General features: G+C 41.1%; 1 protein-coding gene across 2 annotated transcripts in view; it reads right to left on the bottom strand.

The window, feature by feature from the left end:
* VAV3 (vav guanine nucleotide exchange factor 3) overlaps positions 1 to 23,013 on the bottom strand; it is a 293,077-nt gene that overhangs the window by 92,483 nt on the left and 177,581 nt on the right. For both annotated transcript variants that reach the window (XM_016159794.2, XM_016159795.2), the window contains exons 16-19: positions 15,940 to 16,041; positions 15,533 to 15,633; positions 4,856 to 4,881; positions 401 to 446 (exon numbers count right to left, since the gene is read on the bottom strand). In XM_016159794.2, coding sequence (XP_016015280.1) covers positions 401 to 446; positions 4,856 to 4,881; positions 15,533 to 15,633; positions 15,940 to 16,041 — 275 coding nt within the window. The remainder of the gene's footprint in view (positions 1 to 400; positions 447 to 4,855; positions 4,882 to 15,532; positions 15,634 to 15,939; positions 16,042 to 23,013) is intronic.

The raw sequence follows: 23,013 nt of genomic DNA, 5'->3' as shown, positions 1-23,013 counted from the left end.
GCTGGCTGGTTTCTGAACTGCCCCACCCCACTAGAGAATGCTAATTTCAAGGGCCAGATTGCTGGTTGATTTTCTTTCCAGATTTGGGAGAGAAAGGGGAAGTATGTTGGATATGTTAGCATTAACGAGGCACCCTGAGGCTGCTCAGCAAAGCAAATAACCAGCTCAATCACTGATTGTGGAAAGAATGTGGTACTGAGGGCTACCCACCTTGTGACCTTGTCCTAGGAAGCCCTGTCGGGTAAATGATTGACTCATGGGACTGTCACCCCCTGGCCAGACATTATATACCAAACTACAAGGAACAAAGGCTAATAATCTGCCTGACTTTCTCTAGCAATTCTCATTTACTTTCATAATCACTTAAGTCATAATTATAGCTGTATAACCAGAAACACACCTGGATCCACTTGTCGGGAGGCTCTTCGGAGTCCATTGGTCCGTTTCTGTGCAGAAAGGTAAAACAAAGATTTTATATTATTAAGTTGTATTACTTTGAGACACTTTGGAAGGCCAATGGATGTTGTACTTTTTCCATTAAAGAGCATGACTGAATTCGATCAAAACATTTGGTTCCAAAGTTTGTTTTTATAATTTAACCTCTTTGTTTCTCCAATAAGTCTTCCACTTGAATGTCATTACATTTGATAAGTCATTGACATAACACTATGAGAATGAAATATCTTTTTATTTGCCATCTGTGGGTATTATTACTCTTTTTTTTTTTTGCAGTCATAATGAAGCCCAGGCAGACAATCTTGACTGGAAAATGCTCCCAGCAAAGACGTATGACCTCCAAAAGTCTAACTCAGCTATTCCTGAGGCCTGACAGACCAGAGCCTCAAAACAAAGATCTCAAGCTCTGATTTTAGCAAACACTTAGATGAAAATGGCATTTTAATTATGGACCAGTTGTATCTGAATTCTTTAAGAAACAAAACAGGCATACAGCTTGTGAACCATGAAAGCAAATCCTTATTATAGAAAGGGAATCCATGAGAAAAAATTATAAAAATTATAGATAAGATGCAAATCAAAAGATTTTAAATCTTTGAAAATGCATGGTTACAACATTTGACTTCACAAGCACGAAATTCATTCCTAATAACTATGGTAATCTCACTAATTAATAAGAACCTGATTTTCACTTTTTATTATACAACTGGGTACATGCTGGGTTTATAACGACCATATAATTCAGATTTCCCAAAGCAATTTTCTTTCGATGTATGTGAGGGTTCGTGCCTGTGTGCAGAGACGTAGTTTTGTTGCGAGCACTCATTAACCGTGGGTTTTTCTTAGGGTTTCTCATGGTTTTTTTATTCATAAGTTAAATGGGTGAAATGGGCTATTACAGCCTTCCAAAGGGCCTCAAAGCCATATTTAGTAGATTTTCAGGGCTATCAGGTGAAAGCAAATTGGAGAAAGTTTTCAAATATCATTTTTGTTTTTAACCCAACTACTTTCACAATGGATTTGTAAAGGCTAACATGATCATTAAAACCAGCAATGAAGCCGTGTTGAACAAGATGGGTAGCTGTACTGGAAAAACTAGCTATAAAGAGAGCCATTCCGAGTGAAAAGAAAATGTAGCTCTAGGCTCATTGGGTAGCCAAGGCACAAAAAAGTAAAGCATGGTGAGTTATAGATTCATATCTGACAACCTGGAAGAAAACTGCTTTCAAAGAAAAACACTTTCCTATCTGGAATTTTATAAAAACTTTTGGAGCTCTCTATATAAAGGACAGCGATCACAACTGACAATGGATAGCTTGCTTTTTACTTCCCACATAGCCCTCCACCTTCTTAATGTACGATAGGAGTTGTCTTTCTACTGCTCTTATACTATCTACTGTCGAAGTGCTCCGAAGGCAAGAAAGGAAGTCAACCTCTGGGTCTTATTCCTAGAATCCCTAAACTAGTACTACTTAAAAACTATAAACTTAGAATGTGAAACACTTGAGTTCAAGAGCAACTCTATATTACCTTAGAATTTAGGATTAAAACAAGGAACTGAGTTCTATGATTCAGAGCATGAATTCTAGAATCAGACTGCCTAAGTTCAAATTCAGATCCTGGCGTTTGGCATCCATTTAACTGCCAGTTAGTTAGTTAACATCTTTATGTTTGTTTGGATCCCCAATGTCCGATGGAGATAACATTCCCATTGGGGATAATAATGGCACCTACTTCGTCGCATTGGTGATGAGAATTAAATGAGTTAATTCATGTTAAGTGCTTGGATCAATTCCTCACACAAGGTAAAGATTATTAAGTGACAGTTTATTATTATTATTATTATTATTACTATTATCATTATTGTTATTATTGTCATTATTATTAACTTCACGGTATTTTGAATGTTTAAATTCACATGAAAGACAAATTCTTCCACTTCGTTTTTGCCCCACTGCTTATGTTTTAGGTTCTTCTTCCGGAAAGTCAATATTCTCAAAAGCCTGGGACGTGGCTAGACAAGACTTTGTCCCCAGCAGAGAGAGAAGGGCACATCTATGGCCATCCCTGCGAGCTCTCAGTTACAGCCTCCTGAGATAAGGGGAATCAGTCTCTAGAACTCCTGATCTCCTAGAAGTGGGAAAAATAATTTTAAAAAAAGAAAGAAAGAAAAAAACAACCAACCAACCTAATTTTCTTTCTTAATTCATTACCTGTTACTTGTTTTTCTCTAAAAGAAATACCTTTATCCTCCACGACTCTTTCTTCTTGCCTCTTTTGGAAGAAACCTAATTCCCTCTGTTGATTTTTACCAACAAAACAAGCAAAGTTTCACTTGCTAAATGGAACTGGCTTTGGTTCCTCTACCTGTTTTAAAGGTGGGAAAATCTGTCATGAAATACATTTAAAGTAGGTCTGTATTAAATAGGTATGGAATGATAACCTTGCTATCTGGAGCTCGAGGTGGCTTCTGAAGGTCCACTCCAGAATGGAGTGTGAAGTGACCATCCCAGAGATAGTCAAGGAGACCCCGGAGTCTTGTGGCTACCGAAAACTGACCCACCTTGAGAATGAAGTATAGAACTAAACATTAAAAATTCATGATCATAGCTGTTGAAAGGGGAACAGAATAGGACTACAAACTGATACATGGAATAAAAAGAAGATCTTCAAACGAGGGAAAGGAAAACCACAGAGCCCCCAGAAGGGCTTCATCATTTACTTCTGGCAAGACACCTGACCACAAAGCACCTGACTCAGAGAGTAAAAGCACCTTCCACACCATGAACAGGGAGAAGTATGGAGTCAATGATGTTTTTAAACATCCGTTTGCTACACGATGTTTTTAAACATCCGTTTGCTACACTTCTCCCTTAAACCAAGCTAAAATTTCCATATAAATTGGCCAATGTAAGAGCTTACTAAAATTTTCCACCCGAAGCAGAGATTATTAGCAGAATCACACATTATATAAAAATTACAGTTATTGTATTCAAAAGTTAAGAAAGTCACTAAAACACTAATGCTACATTTCAAAAAATCGACGTGAAAATTAATTCCTTTTATAATAAGCTCACATATAATTTTTAAGAGTAAAAGTGCCTAAAGAGAATTATTTAGTATCTTGTGAAAATTACTAACAATTTATTAGTACACTTTCTTCCTAAAAATACATCCACTTCACATTACTTAAATTAAATCAAGTGAAATCATCTTCCCTGGGGAAAAAATAATATCTATATCTAACAGGATAAATGTAAAGTGACACTGAGTTAAAGTTTAGAGCTCTACAAGGAAATCTGTCTGATTAAAGCAGCATGAGAGGAAGAGAATGAAGGCTACTTTCCAAGATCTTTGCTGGCACTTCTAGAACAATCCTTACAGTCCAGACGAAAAATCTTACCCTGTTGACTAAACACTAAAAGAAATTTTACATTAATTTTCTTTAGTCCTAGAAGAACTTGTGTGGCCTATTTTAAAGTTATTATTAACTTGCTATGCATTCCTTGATCTAGAGTCTAGATTCTAAAATATATAGTCAACTGATACACTGAAGAAGTCAGCATATTTCCCATTTTAATTTTCTTTGCTATGATATTATTTTCGGGAGGTCAAATAAACAATCTGTTATTTTGGGTTGAAGGCCAAGGCAATGGTCATCTGGATTTGGCCATATTTTTCATTTTTTTCACTTTTTTTAAAAAAATAGCTTTATGCTGAGAGGTGACAGGGATCACACATACTTTTAAGCCATTAGACCTTAGACTCTGTGTTAAACAAAAAGGAAATGTTATCAGATCTTAATTTGATCCGTAAGATATGATACGAATTATGTTTGTGTTCAAATGTAAAACTACTAGAAACATAAAATTACATCCTTAGTTGAACAATGTTAGAACTTTTCAGTACTAGCAAATGCTTGACAGCAACACCCCGTTTCATGACAGGACCCTCTACCAATTCCGTGGGGTGAGGGCCACCCTCCCTTCTGTACTAAGGGGATCAAAGCTATCCATTCCAAGGAAATGCTTTTAGATGCATTACATTTTAAAAACCCCCAGGTTCTGAGGAATTCTGTCTCCGGGAACTAGGAAAATGTTTCCCCATGTTAGTGCTACAACATTTATTTGAAATTTACTTGAATGAGATTCTGAAAGTTCCATTTCACACACATGCTCAGATTAAATATTCACATTTTCCCTCTACTGGGGATCTTCAGCCCGTGACTGGAAGGTCCTCTGATTAAACCTTTGGATTTCATTCACAAACACTTGGTAGTTCACTCTATCTCATTCCGTTTTAAGAGGCACATTTAACATTATAAAAGCTCAAGCCTGCTTAAGTGAGCAAACAATTAAAATGCAAAAGTTATATAAAAATGTGTAAAGGTTCATCTTACCTCAGGTGGTTTGAGCGTCCCTTGTTCTGAAACAAATGTAAAAGTTGGCATCGTCAGAGTAAAGTTTTGTTCGGTTTGCAGCCTTAGCCTGCTCTCTGCAGCCTGGTGAAACACGACTGCTCCGCTTCCCTAACTAACACCCGTGATATAGTCCCAGGGTCCCTCAGGCTGGGCTAGTAATTGTTTTGCAACTCGGGATTCTTTTGCCTTATTGGCTTGTCAGGAAAGTGACTCATAGTTCTAAATGACTTCTGGGTTATGCTTAACTTTTTCAATTGTTTATTAAGCAGTGCCAATCCAACCACATAAATCTCCTTAAAACAATGGCTTGCACTAAACTTGTGTGCATTAAAGAAAGCTAGGTGGGAACCTTTCTTTCAACATACCTGGTTTTAAGACTCTAAACACACCGGGTTACAAAGGTATTACAATGACTGTTTATAACAACTGCAAATTTAATACAGTACAACATTGCATATGTTTTTTCATTCAGTGGCTATAACTCTTATTCTTAACTTGAGGGGGAATACATTCTGATTTAAAGATGAAAATTAAAAACTGACAGGATTCGATGCCCATGTTAATTTTCCTTTCACCCTTAGTTTACCTGTCTGTAAGTAGAAACAATAATCTCCATCACACTTCAGTTCCTGACTAACAGTTTTATAGAGGGCCCTGAGATCTCGAGGCGAGTAATGTGGCAGAAGGGCATAGGGTAGCTCTGCCAGGGGAGGCACACGCTGCCCGTGACGGAACTGGGGGCTGACATTTTCGCCTCCTTCCCCATCCCCAGGAGCACCTCTGCACGTTGCGACCTTTCTAGACTGTGAAGGAAAACACCTCATCATTTTGAGCCCATACCTATACTTTTCCCCACCCAAAACGATCCTCTAAAGAAGGACCTGAGAAGAGAAAAAGAAACCGAGAGGAAAATCAAGAAGGAGGGGGCGTGCCTGAGTGTGAGCTCTAGAACCCTAAAGGAACCTCTAACGGAGGCTCCAAGAAGCCCCCACTAACCAGGGTTCAAGGTGAAAACGTCTACCAGAACAATCAGAACACCTGACTGGCTGCCACAGATTCCTTCACATGGAGAGACTGCCTGAGGTGTGGAACAGGAATTTTGGTGTGGTTTGGTTTTGAAGGGCAGCTCCTGACTAAAGAAAATGCAAGCAAGCACCGTGGGCAAAAAGGCACCTTTCTTAGAAAAGCTAAGTCTGCATTCCTTCCTCTATGTCAAACCCATCGCCCTCGCTTTCACAGGAAATTGTCTTCTAGGGAGGCTCCTTTGTCAGGGCTGAATGAAGTTGGCCTTTACGAAGCCTAGAGAGGGAGCTATTTCACTTGTCTTTCCCCCTAGAAAAATGCAAGGTTTCAGAAGAAAGACTGCCTAAGAGAACCAGTTTGGAGAGAAGGGTCCATAAAAGGACCATCTGGCTGGATACTGCACCCAGGACAGGTGAACTCGGTTCCTAACGGAGACATTGTAATACCTGCTTCAACTGTTGACCAAAAAGACCTACATGCCAGAACAGCCCTAAACTACTTTCTTCTCCAACTAGAGAACTGGAGAGAGCATCATGCACTGTGGGAAGCACCGAACGGGACAGGAGTGTAAGTTTGCCATCCAAGGAGACTGGGGAAAGCTTTGCAACTTCTGCCCTCTAAAACAACAACAACAACAACTAACCAACTTAGATCTTTCAGGTTCAGTGTTCATACATGAGCATGTACCTTAATTTTGATCTGAAAGTACCATTTTTTTTCTGGTCCCGCATAGCACTGTTTTCATGTCTTTGGGAAGCAGGTCTTTTACAAATATGCTTCAAATGTTTGGGGTTTTTTTGTTTTGTTTGTTTGTTTGTTTGTTTTGCATGAAACCTATGATAACCCATGTGGCAGTAGATGTCACACCATGCTCCATGAGTGTCACCTGGGTGCTCCCGAGGAAGAAGAAACGATGGTATCTACGGTGGCCATGTAGCTATACAGACACTTGAATCTCTTGACCCAGAAAACAGACCCAGGAACAGAAGACCCCCATTTACAGCTCCTCACACCTTGCTGCCTCGGATTCAAATGGAGCTGCCTGGCTGCCTGCGGGGGTGACGGCGGTGAAGGCATCTAACACAGAACTCGGCAGGGTGTGAGGGCGGGCGAGGCATGCATGAAACTGGCACAAAGTAAGGAGCAAAGTGGACATGCTGACCACCTCACCCGACTCTCCCGCCTTCGTTTTCCCCGCTTCTCGTCTCCTGCTCTCCCCCTTCGGTGTCTCATCAAGCAAATCGGCTCTCCTCATAGTTCTGCTCTGTACGAAGTCCCCTCTGCGTGACCAGAAGAGGGGCTTTGGGATGGATGCAGCTCCGACTGTAAGGACAGGAGTCCTCAGCTGGGGCTTACCCTTTCCTTGCCACCATGCCCTGTCCTCGTGGCCACTACGTCTACCCTCAGCCTGAACTCTGCCACCCAGGGAAGAAGCCGACTTCTTCCGTGCAGTCGGCCTAACGCCGGTCACACTGTGACCTGCCGTGGGGGCAGGACACATAAACAATGGCTCTTGAAAGTCAGAGCTTTTGTTTAGTCATATTTCATGGTAGGGTTCTGTAAATTTTCTGAGGATAGGGCAAAAGCCAAAGAACTGGAAATAACTCTTAGAATCCTGTTGAGTTCAGAAATTCTTAGCCAGGCTTCACTGCTTATGCTTCTGCAGTTTTTCTAGTGGTCATACTGTTGAACTGACTGCCACCTTCACAGACCATCTACGTTCTGATGACCCTATCAATGCGAAGGCTCGTTAACTGATACTAAAACAACAGGGATGAGAAAGAAGAAAACCCAATTGCAATGTTGTTTCACATAATTTCAAAGTAAAAGTTTTTTTTTTTTTCTGGCTGGGAAAACAGAATGGGAACCTCATCCGATGAGGTTTGCTACAGAAAAGTTGCTCTGATTTTCAAGTCTGCCACAGCATTCTTCCCCTCGTGATCTGCACCCGACTGTCATGGTGGGTGCTGAGAGCTCTCAGTAAAATCTCTGTTTCACAGTTCTGCATCAGGACTAAGACGCTAAGGGCTGATGATCATCGAATCTACTTTAGCTGAATTCCGACCAACTGGAAAGGCTGCTGGTCGAGATCTGAAGAAAAAGCCTCTGTCTTTTTCTCCTGGGAACTGCCTTAGGATAATAATTCAATTCTCCAAGTTCCCAAAAGTTTTTAATCCTCAACTTGTTTTCACCCTGCGGTCTATTTCTCAGGCTCCTGTGGATCAAACTATAAAATGTTCTTAGCTTTTCTGGAAGGTGACTCACAGGCCCTCAAGGGTTTATACCTTGCATTCTCTCATCGTGTCCCAACTGGTTTAACGTGATTCAGAGAAGAGCAGAGTGACTGAGGAGCTCGGAGCCTTTGCAGAATGCCGTCTTCAATACCAGCACAGGGCTCGAAACGCATATTTGTGTAAGAGAAATGATTTTCATGGAGCCTTCAGACTCACACCGTATAATTCATTTGTTTAAACAAAAAATTCAGTCCCATTATATTTGTTTTTCCAATACAAGTGGCTCTCACTGTATACATTATTACACAACTTGCTGTCTCTTATCTGAAGTTCTATTTCTTAAGACCAAACAAATCATTCCCCAGCAAGACCGTTTTACTCAAAAGGGGCCACAGAATTCATAATAGAGCCATTTCAGATGCCATTCTGGGGTGCAGGTTCTGCATGGGAAACCTGCAGGTCTGGACAATGAGGAGAGCGAGGTGACTGCTCCCCACGAGAGGCTGCAGCAGCAGCAGTGTCTGGCCTAAATAAAAGGGCGATGAAAACAGTGAGTGAACGGGAATCTGCTCCGGCGAAATGCTAGAGCAGCCGAGCTTTGCATTCCCACTGCAGGGGATGAGGCATTAAAGCAAAGTCGGCTGCTCCAGCAACATTTGCCTTCCAATGTTGCTTGCTTTGTTTAAACTGTGAGGTTGCAAAGCAAGCCACATTGATCAATGTCAAGGTGAAAAGGGGCCACCAAAGGGTTTTTAGCTATATATATTATAGGAGGGGAAAACCGCAAATGTCCCCAAAGGTTTAAGTCCAGGATCAAACCTTCACGGTGGTGTGCTGTGAGGAAAAAAAAAAAAAAAAAAAACGCCACTCCTCTAGAATTAAATCGGCTCTGCAGTGACTTGTTCAGAGAATCTCATCTAATGGAGTTCGTACCTATTCATTACTAAGGCTGGGAAGTCTGGGCAGCTTCAGGGCCCGCGTACGTGTCGATCATTGAAGTTGCCATGGCGAATGCAAGGGAGTCAACTCAAGTTCAGCGAAAAAGACCGTAGAACTGCCTGCTCTTTATATCCATGCAAATTTTCAAATATGAAGACATAAACTGATCGCCCAACTTTCAAATTTGTTTCCAAGTTGCATAGTTTGTCTTATAATTGTAAGAAATAATTAAAGCACCTTTCTTCGTACTTCACATACACTTGAGTTAATAATCTGTCATAGTCAAATATTAATATGAATTACCTCATTCGGAAATGCACTGCTTTTTTGCCAAGTAATTGTTATTTTAAGGATGAATGAAGACTAAATAAATTTAAGGGATATAGAGCATGGAATATAAAAGGTTTTTGAACCCAGGGAAGACAATACTCAAAAAAAGTCTCAGCTTGCACAAAAAGAAGTGCCTAAGAGCTATTTCAGATGCTTCGCGGTTAGTAGTTAACCACATCCAACACTATTAAGGACTGCATTAGGGTTGAAATGCTCCTACTTGGAGGAAAAAGATTTAACAATGTGGTATTGTGCACCCTGACTTTGGACGTGTCACTAAGTGGTGGATACAGATGAGAAACACGCTCCCCACAGCAAAGAGGCAGATAATCTGCCCGGGGGGAACAAAACGTGTCGGAGGCAACAGTGCCCACCGCACAGGACATGCGGCCAGCTCTCCTTGTAAGTAAGCTGAGGCTAGATGCCCAGATTTAACCAGGGGACCGTGATAAAACACAACGGCATTGCTCACTTCCAGGCCACGGGTCTTAGGCACAGCCGCTCTGGAGGCCATGTGCTGAAATGGCAGAGTCACAAGACGGAACCGGCTTGGGTCCCGAGCCATTACTTAGAAGGGAGACACCCAGGAGGGCCAAGGTCCCACAGCAGTGTGTGAGAAACAAACTTATTTGTTAAAGCCACTGGGATTTGGGGGTTCTTAGTTGACCACAACATAGCCTAACTTTGGCAAAAACAGAAAACCTACACAAAAACAAAAGAGAGCACAATTTAAATCGGGCTACCACTGGGCGATCAAGGTGAGAGTACGTGATTGGCAGAGAGCTTGGCGAGGACGTAAAGGAAGAGTGGGATCTCAAAGCACAGGCACAGAAGGGAGTGTATTTCAAGAAAAGGAAACAGTGAGAGCCAAACGAGGATTCTAAAGATGGGGTTGACTGGATCGGGGAGCAGGTTTCTCCAGAAACAGAGGTCTTTTTGTCATTAGGTGTTCTGAGAGCTGGTTCAATTTCTTGCTACTTATTAACCTAACCTAGAGGTCCTTTGTGAAAGGCCTGACGGTCAGTCGATGCTCAGGGCATGAGCCTTTCCTGGCATAAATACTGGAAAGGAATGCAAAAGGCCTACCCAGTTTTCTCCCTTTCACTCTTAAAATGCAAGCCAGGGGTTCAGATAAGGGTTCTATTCCACTTATCCTACATCCAGTCAAGCTCTAGTCTCTAAAGGGTAGAACCAACATCTTTACCATCTCCCACGGCCTCCTGCTGCTGGTTCTAAGACTATCATAATCTTCAGGGCCCAGAAACTCTGGTGCACTACAGTTACTCATTAACCTGTCCATCTACCTGTCAGTCTATCCACTCCCCCATCCATCTGCCATGGCTTCCCAGAGGTCAGAACATCAATTAAGCTTGGCTCTTATCAGTGAGAGGCTCATAGTCTCATTGACATTAGGACATTATTCTATAAGGAATGGAAGGTATAGAGAACAAAAGAGTGATACGCGAGACTTAATTTTAATAAAGAGCATGTGTACAAAAAGTAAGAGTAACAGTCGAAAGTTAGGAGACTTCTGTAGATGCCCAAACAAGAGACAATGAGTTTTGTTTTTTTATCTATAGCAATACCGAATCGGTGGATTCTAGAGGAACTCAGAAGGAGAAGGAAGAACAGGTAAGTGAATGAAGATGAGGGAGGAGATGAAGTCAGGGCTGACACTTAAGTTTGGGTGAGTATATGGATGGTGGACCTAGAACTAAGACAGGAAATAGGAGGAGGAAGCTTGTAGATATATGAAATGTGAAGTCACTACAGGAAACATGGGAAGGGATATGTAAGGAGAGGATGGAAATGTTGAATCCAAAGTACAAGAGAAAAGCTTATGTGGAAATGGAGCCGATCTCTCTGGGGTGCAGATTATGGCTAATGCCAGAGATGTTTATCGGATGCCCAGAGGACGGCGTGGGGAGGCAGGTGATGTGGTAGGGTGAGAAGGACAGCGTCAAGGAGGATGGTTAATAGTGCCAAGTGACAAAGGTCAAGCAAGGCCTGAAAGGAATGGCCAGTGGGTGTGGCAGTTCCAAGGTGGAGTGGTGGATACTTCATTCAGCCTTCATTCATGTAGCCTTCATTCAGCCTCTGGGCTACTGTGTTATTTTGAACAATGAGTGCCTCTTCTCGAAATGACCACTCATGTGTTTATAAACACATCCAATGCGGAGTGAAAATGCTCCATTTTTTTGGAATTGCCTTCCACGCCCATCCAACATTCATAACAACTTCACCTGACGAGCCACGGCTTTCTAGACCACGAACGAACCCCCGACTCACACTGAACCAATCGGAGTCTCTGTCTCTTGAGAATACAGTTGGACTGTGCTGAGCAACGAAGTTATAAAATTCTGTACAGTTAGGGTCAATCGCCTCAAATCACCTATGACTTAATTTTATGGGGAAGCTCTATGATGTAAGCATTTGCGTTTGCCTTAAATCAATACTATTCCCTTGCTTTAAAGTTGGCTGTTGGGGTTCTTCCTCAAAAGTCAAGTTCTCCTGAAATGATACCCTGCTCTCCTGCACACAAAAGCCCCACTCAAGGGAACTAGGCATCCGGCCCCTGATACGTCTTGTCCTTCCTCCCGCCCTCCGCTCCCACTCCACATTTCCTGAAGCATCACACCAGTCAGGGAAAACTGCATCACTGAACAGCGGGCAAGCAGTTCCTGCTGCATCCAGAACACTGAATGTTCAGACGCTGAAACAAAGGACCGTGCAGAATGTAAGCCCTGCTGCGACTCTCCGCGGGCTGAGGAATGCCCATGATGTCTAGCTTCCCGTGACCTCAAAATACTGCCTTTCTTACCACACTCACGTCGGACCCGCCAAGCTCAAACTCACACTCCACCCACGCTCACCACCTACGCCAGTGCAGAAAGAGGTGAGTTTGAGGGGAAAAGGTCCGAATTCCCAGTTTTCAGAGAATCTGTTTGGGAGTACGGGAGAGAAGGCTGCTGGTGGAGCAGTGACAGAGAGTCATCTTCACCTTGAGGGTACGGCCCCTTGATTTATAAGGGATCCCCGGCAAACCCACACCTGAAGGCCAAAAGGGAAGACTCCTGGGCAGGTTCTTACTACTTCATCCCACAAATTAACTATGAGCACTCAATGCCATCAGTCTCTTAAAACTGTAAGCAGGAGAGGGCAGAAAGAGGAAAGAGAGAAAAGGAACACAGAAGTGTGAACAGGAGAACGGGGGTCAGAGAGAGAATCGAGAGAGCAAGGCAATTATGTCTAAAACCCCGAGAAACAAATTTAGCCCAAGGTTTAAAAACCCTCTTTCTTGCTTTATACTGAATTAGATAAAAAGTTTAGAGAATGACGCCACCTTTTAATGACTGCTATCTACCTAATTGAGCATGATCTATAATCTTCAGGGCACCAACAGTCTTATTCCGAGTTATCTTATTTCCATATTTTTATGACTTGGTTTCTTCATCTCAAAATAAGAGGCCCTAAGGCTGAAAACATCTAAATCCTCCAGCTCTGACACAGGCATGATCCCCAGAGATGCCTTTAATTTCTCACACTTCAGAGTATTTAAACCGAAACACGTTTGGTAGTCACTGATTTAACTAAATTCAAAAGTGTTGTTGCTAAGAACAAACAAACAAACAAAAAGCTATTAGAAGATCTCTCCCTTTCCTGGAGAAGATCGAGCGCATGATTTTACTAGGGTTAGGTACTGTACGCTTAACACACGTGGCATGGGTCACCACCACTAACTCACAGCCCGGGAGCACAGCCCTCGGGTTAAGAACAAACAAGAGCTGCACCACCTGGAGTTGAATCTTCGCTCTATTGATTAGCAACTTAGACAACTTAATTTATTTCTCTGTGCTTCAGTTTCTCATCTGTACAATAAGGAAAGCAATAATACCAGCTTCACAGAACTTTCATAGGGCTAACTGAGTTAATAGTGGTAAAGGACTCAGAACACCATCTGGCACTTTCTATCCACTAAAAAAAAAAATGTGTTCGAAGCCTAGGTGCTATTATTTATCCCTATTTCAGAAGGGAAGGAGCTAAGACTTACAAAGGTTAAGTAACTGGGTTCGCAGTCACCCTGCGAGTAAGTTGTGGAGCCAGATTCAAACCAGACAGGACTCCAGAGCTGCCTGGTTTTACCACCATCTCGTTCTGTCTCCCCACACACAGCTGCTCATCGAAGGACACTGTACACTGAAGCAATGACCTAGGCACAGATGCTGGGAATATGCCACTCTTGCATCTGGCTACGCAGAATTCCCAACTGTTTCCTGTTTCGGAGGGGACTTTGTTTGTCTGTTTATTTGTTGTTTTGTTTGTTTTGTTTTGTTTTTATATGAAAGTTAAAAATGCAAAGTCCTTTTAGGGTCATTCTTGTTTATCACTTCAAAGTCTATTGCTAATTTTTCTGTCCATATTTAGTCCACATTATAAAAACAACAAAAATCCAGATTAAGTCCATCCTTTAAAAAACAGACTTTCATCAGAACACCCTGGATTCAAGTACTGAGTTCCTATGTTGCCAGGCGCTATGCTAAGTACATCCACATTAGTTCATCTGATCCTCACAAGAATCCTTAATTTCCGTTTTACAGGAGAATAAATGAAAGCTCGGGATGTTTAGGTGACTTCCCAAGCTCACGTAACCAGCACGTGGAAGAGCGAGATTTTCAACCATCACCGCTTGACTCTCAACTACTCTCCTGCTCTGCTCCCTTTAGAATGGAAGAACCAGGCCCACGATGGGACCACTTCCTACTCCTCACAGGCGAAAACTCACAGGATGGGGCGCGTAAAGACGAAACTATAAAAATTTAAACGATCGACTGTATGAGGTAGATGAAGAAAAACAATACTATATAACATTTCTTTTATATTTTACAACTGTGTCAGCTGCTTCTGACCTTCAGAGATGTTCTTGGGTAACAGTCTTGACCCCTCACTGAACGGCCCTGGGGCGGGCTGCATACGCACGCTGAGCCCCGTAAGAATGCAAAGGGCTGCTCTCAGAACACACGGGTCCCTGCTGGAGGCGCTGGCAGAGGCCCAGGCAGGGCGGGCACAGAGCAGATGCTCAGCTAACGCCCGGTCTTTTTCCTTGCAGCTGCCCATCCCTGGCATAGAGGACGACTCACGGAGCCTTAAAAAAATGTCTCCTGAAGGAGCGAAATGAGAGCAAGGTGCTCTGATCTCAGTCCTCTGACAGGATTCACACCTCTCCTACAATTGCCTGCTTTTTTTTTTTTCTGAAGTCACCTCTGAAACGAGCTATTATTCTCTGGCTCTCTCTCTTCTTCATATTATCCAAAATAATTCAATGTCCACCTTTTCCTTTGGGAAAATCAAAGGTTGACATGGCTACCTTTTGAACTGGAGCTGTTAAAGATCCCTTTCTTCTGTTCAAAAAGTTTCACTGATTTTGAAAGGTCTTATTGATAAAACACAGAGAAACTCGGGGGAAAAGGACAAAGAGAAAGAAGAAGAAAGAGAAAGAATAAAGAGGCCAGAAAAGAAAGAGAAGGAAGAGGACCCAAGAGGCGCAGAGAGAGGCAGAAGGCTACTGCATGCGTAACGGCCAGTGGCCTTGGGCGCTGGCTCCTGTTAACAGTCACGGAGCATCGTTTTTAAAAACCAAGGGGGAAAAGAGTTACACAACGTCCAAAGGACATATGCTCTTTGTTAAATGCTGGAAAATGACAATGTATTCGATTCTTTAATTCATGAATTAGTCTATGTGATGTTTACTTCTGGCATCTTTAGCATTTGTGAGCTGAACGTTTAAGAGAATTAAGGGGGAAATTCATGAACAAAAGACAGACATGAAGAATAATTTTTCTCTGCTTGTTTTTGTCACTCTGTTTGGCTGTGTTTGTACAGAGTTAGTGAGACTGAGGAGTGAAAGGGGTGACATGAAACCATCTGAGCCCCCCTTGAAGCCCTCTGCCTGCCCGGTACGTAGAAAAGTCACGTGAATTTCAAACAATTCTCTAACAGCGCTTATAAATGATAGTTTCAAAAGCAGATATGTTACAATAAACACATATTAAGAGTAAATTAGACCTTAATTATGGTTAGCAAGTTTTATGTTCTAATTAAAAGCAGAATCACAACAACAAACATGACTTACCAGCAGAATTAGCTCTGCCGCAATTGTCTACTCTTCCCAAACATTCCTTGTGTACTTTTGCGCCACACTTAAAACATAAATAGCCTTGGTAAAACGTTCCTCTGAAAGGTAAAATGAGAGAGAGATGCATTAAAAGATGCAGAATTCTGCCCATATGAAATCATCGGTGTGAGCAAGGAGGAGGGAACAGGGTGCTCCCATGCAGCGTCCTCTCAGGCGAGGGACAGGACCTCCCTGAACGTTCTGGAGAAACTGTCCAGGTCCAAGGCCAAGGAGACCTCTGCGGGATTCAAACTGTTCAGGTGCTATCTGCACTTAATCACATTTTGGCTGGGATAGTAGAGAAGTCTGAGACACGTAGCAATTACACCAGCTCCCTAACTGAAAAACGGGCCCGACAGGCTTACCTCAGGAGCATCTGGCAGACTCTGCAGGATGTAACCCGGCTGAAGGTGTGCATCTTGAACTCGTGGAAGTTGGAGTCCGCATAGTCTGGCCTTATGTTAGACCTATAGAAAGGGGAGACATAACTTCCTAAAGAAAGTTGTACAGCAAAGTAGCCAGGTCTAGTCATCTGAAACCTAAATTCATCAGCATTGCATTGGGTAGAGATCTGATTCAACAAAAGGGCTATTCAATATGCAATGTTTTCTCAAAGCGGAAAGTGTGCTTTGCATTAAAATGGGCACCGAAATCTAGTTACATCAGAGCCAGCAACGCATAAGGATTGAAGCAACCTGATCCTCAAAATTAAGTGTTCCCAGAGAACTGTACAGAATGGCCACAGAGGTCGACCTGCCAGGAAAAACATTAAAACTGCTGGATATTCATGCTGCGTGACAATTTCTTTTCTCCCGCCACATCACTGAAATAAATATAACCCAGCTGGAGCAGGCGGGAGGGAGGGGAAGAGGGTGCCGCATCTCCCCAGAGTCCACCTCTAAACAGGTACATAGATGATGTCATGTTCTACAAAAGCGAAGAACAATTTTATAAAAAGTTTTGAAACGAAGCATCGGTCCAATCATTAAAAACTTTTTCCTTAACAACTTACTTTCCTTGCAATCAGATAAAAAATAGATTATTTTATCATTTACGTTTTATATTTTATTTATGCTATACATATATACAAAAAATCACGAAGCGTACTGCAAGCCGACAGTCACAGTGCATTCACTCTGTGCCACCACTGTGACAAGCGCATGTTGTTCATTATCCCGTTTAACCTTCACACCGATCCTAACTTTGAGGCACCAATAATGTCACTAGTTTACGAATTGGGAAACTGAGGTGTACTTTAAAGTAAAGGAAATGCAAGAGTCAACGGCTCCAACCCAGGTCTTTTCTTCGCCCCTGAAGCTGTCACTTTAATACCATACAATTTTTGTGTCTAGTAGGTATGTTGGAAATAGCTAAGTTTAGCCATTTCGAGAGCTTTCTGAATATTATTCACAATGTATCCATGTCACAGAAGAATGCATAAAAATTAGAAAAGCAAAGTTGAAAACAGTTACAAGTCAGAGGTGCACCTGGAAAGCTAAGATGATGCTCTTCGAGACATAACAAGCGATTTGAGAGATTGTAGGAAAAGTTTGAGATACTGATGAGCCAGGATTTCCCCTTTTATAGAATACAGCAACTCTCAACCACACGGAGCCTTCGGGTAATGAAGCATAACACGGGCGGGTGACCAGGCATCAATCTCTGAGGGACCAGGAGAAGCCTTATGAAAAAACATTCACAAAGGCAATTGGAATAGCAGGTAGTGATGCAGAAGTGTCAGGGAGGTCAGCCTTCCAATCCATCTGCTGCATATGAGGATGCTAAAAATGAAATCAAATATTAGTGCCATCTGGGATTTCTCTGCTCTGTGCTTCTGGTGACCTCACTTTCTAGGGAAACATTCCCGTGCATGCTGAAAAGCACGTCGTTTCCAAAGGAGCATATCTGTGCTGCTGATTAAAAAATGTAGAGTTCTTCAAGAAGGGAGGAGTGAAGACAGAGGTCTATGAACAAAACTCTCTTCACATTGTTCAGAAAACTTTTGATTCTTGAGTCCATAAAACCGAGCATTGAAAAGATCGCTGAACCCCATTTCCTTAGCCAGGAAGCCATTCAGTTTTCTGTGAGTGTCAGGGTGATAGAGTCATAGATAAACTGTCAAATAATAGCTCCAGTCCTGGGAACTTGAAGAATTCACCAGCCTGGAGTTGTGGAATACAAGCAGGTCTCCTTCCGGCAGAAATCCACGCAAACGGGTCCCGAACGGGTAAGAATTTAATAGTTTTAGAACCCTGCCTGGGACACAGGTAGCGTGCCTTTCTCCTAGGGTCAGCTCAAGTTGTACACATCGAAGCTGTCACTGGACCATCTGCGCTTAACATTTTTACCAGCTAACTGGGAACAAACTGACTTCTCAGAAAACAGAAAGCTGAAAGGAGAGTCACGCTAAGGGGCTGAAAGTATTATAATAAAGGAAATAATTTGGAAAATATTGCTCGCAGTAGTTGCCATAAGGGAAATGAGACTTGAAGTAGCCTGGTAGGGAGGAACTGTTGAAGTTTTTTAAAACTATAACTGCACGTTATTTTTAAACTTTAAAATCGAATACTAAAGAATGAGAGTTAGCTCTATGACCTGGGAACTGCTACTGGGGGCACTGCAGAATATAAAAGCGTAGCTGAGGGCAGGAATCTGAAATTCTACCTGGGCTTCAATACTAACTCGCAAATCACTAGCAGCATGACCTGGGGCAAGTCAGTAAGTATAAACCAGGAATACTAATAAAATCAAACCATAACGTGAGGGAAAGTGCTTAGGACTTTGCCTGGCCCAGAGCTGGTGGTCAACGAGTACTGCCTCCCATTTATGAATTGCTAATTCCAAAGCCACATACTAATGACGTGATCGGGGCAGTGCCTTATGAGTGGAAAGGGTCCCTAGGGACCAAGTCCCAAGAGGATTCCCTTTCTCCTGGGAATTTCCTGCAGGACAGTTATTATATGCTTAGTATCCTTGGGACTGAATCCATATGTCATTATTTAAGCACAATAAGAAGGAGGGTTTTTCAGGAGAGGATATATGGAAAAGTCCAGGCAATCAGATGAAGTCATATCAAGTCATACCAATTGAAGAGAGATGTCAACAAGCAGAGTCTTTAGCCTGTGGGGGATGCAAAAACCAAAGGCAGTAAATTTGCTGGTTGGGAAGAATTAGAAAGGCAGATGGGAGAAAAAGAGGAGGGAGAAATAACAGAATCATAGACTGGATAACACAATGACAAAAATGATCACAAGTAGCACTGACTGCATGCCCCTAATGTACCAGGCACATTAACAGGCTCTTCATATACTTTTTCACATTTACCTCTCACGACAAACCTAGAAGGCGGAGTCATTCATTCATTTCATATTTATGTACTACATACCTACAATATACACAGGACCTAAGGCAGAAACAGAAAGAAGGACCCTTTGGCTGAAACCCAATGAACAGAGAGAGATGTAAGAGATGAGGTCAGAGAGGCTGGCAGGGGCCAAGGAAACAGATGAGATCTTATACAGGGATTGACATCATATTTAGCTGCGGTGATTACATAGAGAATTCCTTGTAGTGAAGCAAGAGCAGATATATTGAGATCAATGGGATCAGTTTTCCATAGATGAGAACTGAGGATCAAATGTACGTTAGCTCACTCATTCGGTCATGCAATTATACATAAAGGATTGGACTTTGGACTTATTAGGAATGGACTTTGGTATGTGACAAGCTACTTATGAGAATTTGAATGGAATCTTGCAGATTTTTCAATCAAATGTCCCCATTTCATTTGCTTCTTTGGCCCATTATCAATGCAATTAAACAGTCAATCAGGTATTTACAAAGCAAGGTACGTTGAATGCTCTTAGAGCTCCTTATAACTTTACGCGTTCTCCTCAGATCATCCCCTCTTCTCACCTGCCTCGATGGCTGGCGCTGAGGACCACACACCTCCCCCTCGCCTGGGCATCTCCCCCATTCTCCAGGTCTGTATTGCCAGCTGCTCCTCAAGTGCAGCACATATAAAACTCAACCTCATACCTTCATCACCGCATCTGATCCTAATCAAATTCTGATTTCACTCCATCTCTATTCACTCCGTCCTCCAACCCAGAAACTTGAGAATTGCAATGAATTTTTCCCTCTCCCGGATCCCCTCTACATATTCATTTTCTCTTAACGTCTCCTCTGCTCCAATTCCTTCTTCCCTGAAACCATGACCAATTTTGGCTGATTTAACCTTGAAAACATGTCATCAAAAATTCAGCTTTCATTTTCTCTTCTCGCTGCCTAATCCAAGCCCTCAATATCCCTCAACTAAATTGTCACAATGACCTTCTTAATTATTCTATCTCCTACTTTCTCTCCCTATTTGAGGCTGTCCTCCATACTATTCCCAGAATTACCTTCAAAAAGTAAAAATATGATTATGTCAACTCCCTCCCCTTGAAGAATTCTGCTGCTTCCTACCGGTTATGGGATAAAGTTAACACTTCTAGCAATGTCATACAAAGTGATTTAAACTCTAGCTTTAGCTACCTTTCACATACCTCTTCTTTCCCAAGCGCTCATAAGCCATACACTATAGATACACGACCTTCTCACTTTTCCCAACATATTCTTCTCTCTCATAATTCTGTGCTTTTGTAGTCCATTCATTCTGCCTAAAATTCTTCTCTTAACCTGCAACTGCTAATTTACCTGGCTACTCCCTTAGGACCAGATAAAACAGGCTGGTCACACAGGTACTCTCTGCCATCAAAATCAGATACAATCATTAAAAACTCCCAGAAGGGAAGTGGGTGCTCACCATAAATCACATGGTTAAAAAAAAAAAAAAAAAGTCTAGGCAGGCTGGCACAATGAAATTCAGTATGCTTAACACACCAAATAATCTTACCACTTAGCATCACAGGGAACATTTCAAAACCTGAGTTCCCAGAAGCCAGCCAAGGGCCAACCCTGCAAGCAGACTCTTTTAAAGTTAGCAAACTCAAGCCTTCCAAGTTCTCTTTCCTGCAGAAAAATATCTAAGAAAAATCATACTACAAAATATTCAGGTTCCATATTAACAAAATTTAAAAATTAACTGAAGGAAATAAAAAATTATTCAACTAAAGAGAAGCTTAACCAAATTCTTGAATAAGAAGCTTGCATTATTATAAATATGCAATTTCTCAAGTTATGTATTTGTTTTTTTGCTTAAAAAAACCCTTCCCCCTAAGCCAACACACCCTCCATATATACATATATACAATGAGTTTTTTTTTAACTTGATAAATGATTATAAAATTCAACTGGAAGAATAAAATGTTTAAGAATAGTTGGGGAAAATTTTAAATGAATGCAAATTAATGTAGGGAATATATGGAAGCCATCATAACCTAAGAGACACTGAAATGTTTTTTAAAGATACCACTATTAAATCTGTATGGGACTAACAACAAAACAGAGAGATCGGTAATACAGAAGACAAAGTCTTGAAAGGGACCAAGTGTGTACAATAAGTCGATATGTAAATGTTGTGGCAATAGGTTCATTTATTCAACTCGTCCATTCAAAAAATTAAAAACTTATTAAATATCTAATATGTGCTAGTCAGTACTATACAATGATGATGAAAACGTAATGTCTATGGCTTGGTTTTGTGCTAGTAGGGAAAATAAACATATAAATAGTTTCACGAACAACTGTGAAACTATAGGTTTAAGTGCGGCAAAGAAAGATAGTGTTAGAAAAACTTACAATTTGGAATGTGACCTTGTCAATAAATTATCACGAAAGGCTTTCCTACAGAAACAATACTTGAGCTGAAATAGAAAGATGATCAAGGAAAACTGAAGAATGTTCCAGACAGAGGAAAAATAACAGATTATGAATATCTCTTGGAAAATACATTTCTGGCTTTTTGAAAATGTTAAGGAAGCCATATTATTTATTTGGTACATACGTATTACATGCTGATGACGTGTCATGAATACAGCCAGCAATAAGGACTCACAGGGACAAAAATGCTGCCCTCCCGGAGCTCATGGTCTATATTTAAATGTAATATGTAGATAGAAACCAGAAATTTGTTTTAAGTAAAAAAGCAAAAACATAAAATTACTTGAAGAAAATATTGATAACTATTTACATAATCTGTAAAGGTAAAAAATAACCAAATTCTTGAATAAGAAGCATTATTATAAATATGGCTGGATTTATTTATTTTTAAAAAACCTGTTTTTGCTTATCTGTTATCAATAAGATCTTCCATCCTTGGCCAGTTAAAAAGGATGCTAACAAAACCTCTCAAGTGTTGGGGGTGAGATGTGTTGTGGGTTTTTTTTTTTTTTTTTGCTTTTGTGTTGGCTAATACGCAGCCCACTAGAAACCCTGAATTTCAAAGAATTAAAAATTAAAACAATATTCTGTGGTTTATGGCAGTGAAATTTATAAATAAGCTCAATGTCCAGTGATAAGGTATTAGGCTAATACATTGCAGTATTTCCATGTAAGGTAAAAATAATCATCCATTTAATCATATTTGAGAAGGGTTTTTATAAGAAAATATAAGTATAAACATATACTATAAGCAACATAGACTTACATACATGTATATGTGTGTATCTCTATATGTATGCACCTCTGTTACTATAAAGAACATAATATGTAAAGAAAGAGGAATTAGGACTATTACTGAAGCTCACAGCATCATATAACGTTCCTTACTGTATACGTAACAATTTCTCCTTTAACATTTATTTGTATGATTATTTGATTAACATTTATTTTCTCCATAAAGACTGTAAGCTTCACAAGGCCTGGCTGGATGCTAGACACATTGTCTCTAGCATCACACTCAGTGCCTAGTGTAAACAAGCATTCGACAAGTATGTTGAAGTTTAATGGAGTATCAAAAGGAGATTAAAGACATGAGTAAAATAAAGTTAGTATATAAAACACATCCCAAATTATAATCGATGAATTGTTAAATGCATGTTACAGATTTAGTGCTCTGCTTCCTAGCAGCCAAAGCAAAGACGAAAACAGGATTGCTTCGAAGATAATTGCATAAATAAGAAACATTGCTCTGATGGGTTTTCATAAAAAAGACATGGCATGTGATACCCAGCCAATGTCTTCAACGACATCCTTATAATTACAACTGTCACCTATCCCTTCCATCTCTTCTTTGACATGAGCCAAAGACGAAATGCTGAAGCATCACTCAGCAAAAGCAGTTCAATGACAGGGGACGGAGGGGTGGCTGTCAGGACTTCTTCCATCTACGGCTCATCACTTAAACCACCACCATCTCCCCCAAAGCTAGATACCACACTCTGGCAAATACCTTTCAGATGTAAAATTAATAATTCCAAACAGATGAAAATTATCTATAGATGAGGCAAACATTTGTGCCAAATCTTCAAACAGTATATCTAGAGGTAGCAGTCCTT

The sequence above is a fragment of the Rousettus aegyptiacus genome, unplaced genomic scaffold (assembly GCF_014176215.1).
Source record: "Rousettus aegyptiacus isolate mRouAeg1 unplaced genomic scaffold, mRouAeg1.p scaffold_m13_p_17, whole genome shotgun sequence".
Classification (NCBI taxonomy): Eukaryota; Metazoa; Chordata; class Mammalia; order Chiroptera; family Pteropodidae; genus Rousettus; species Rousettus aegyptiacus.
This window is presented reverse-complemented; position numbering and strand designations above follow the sequence as displayed.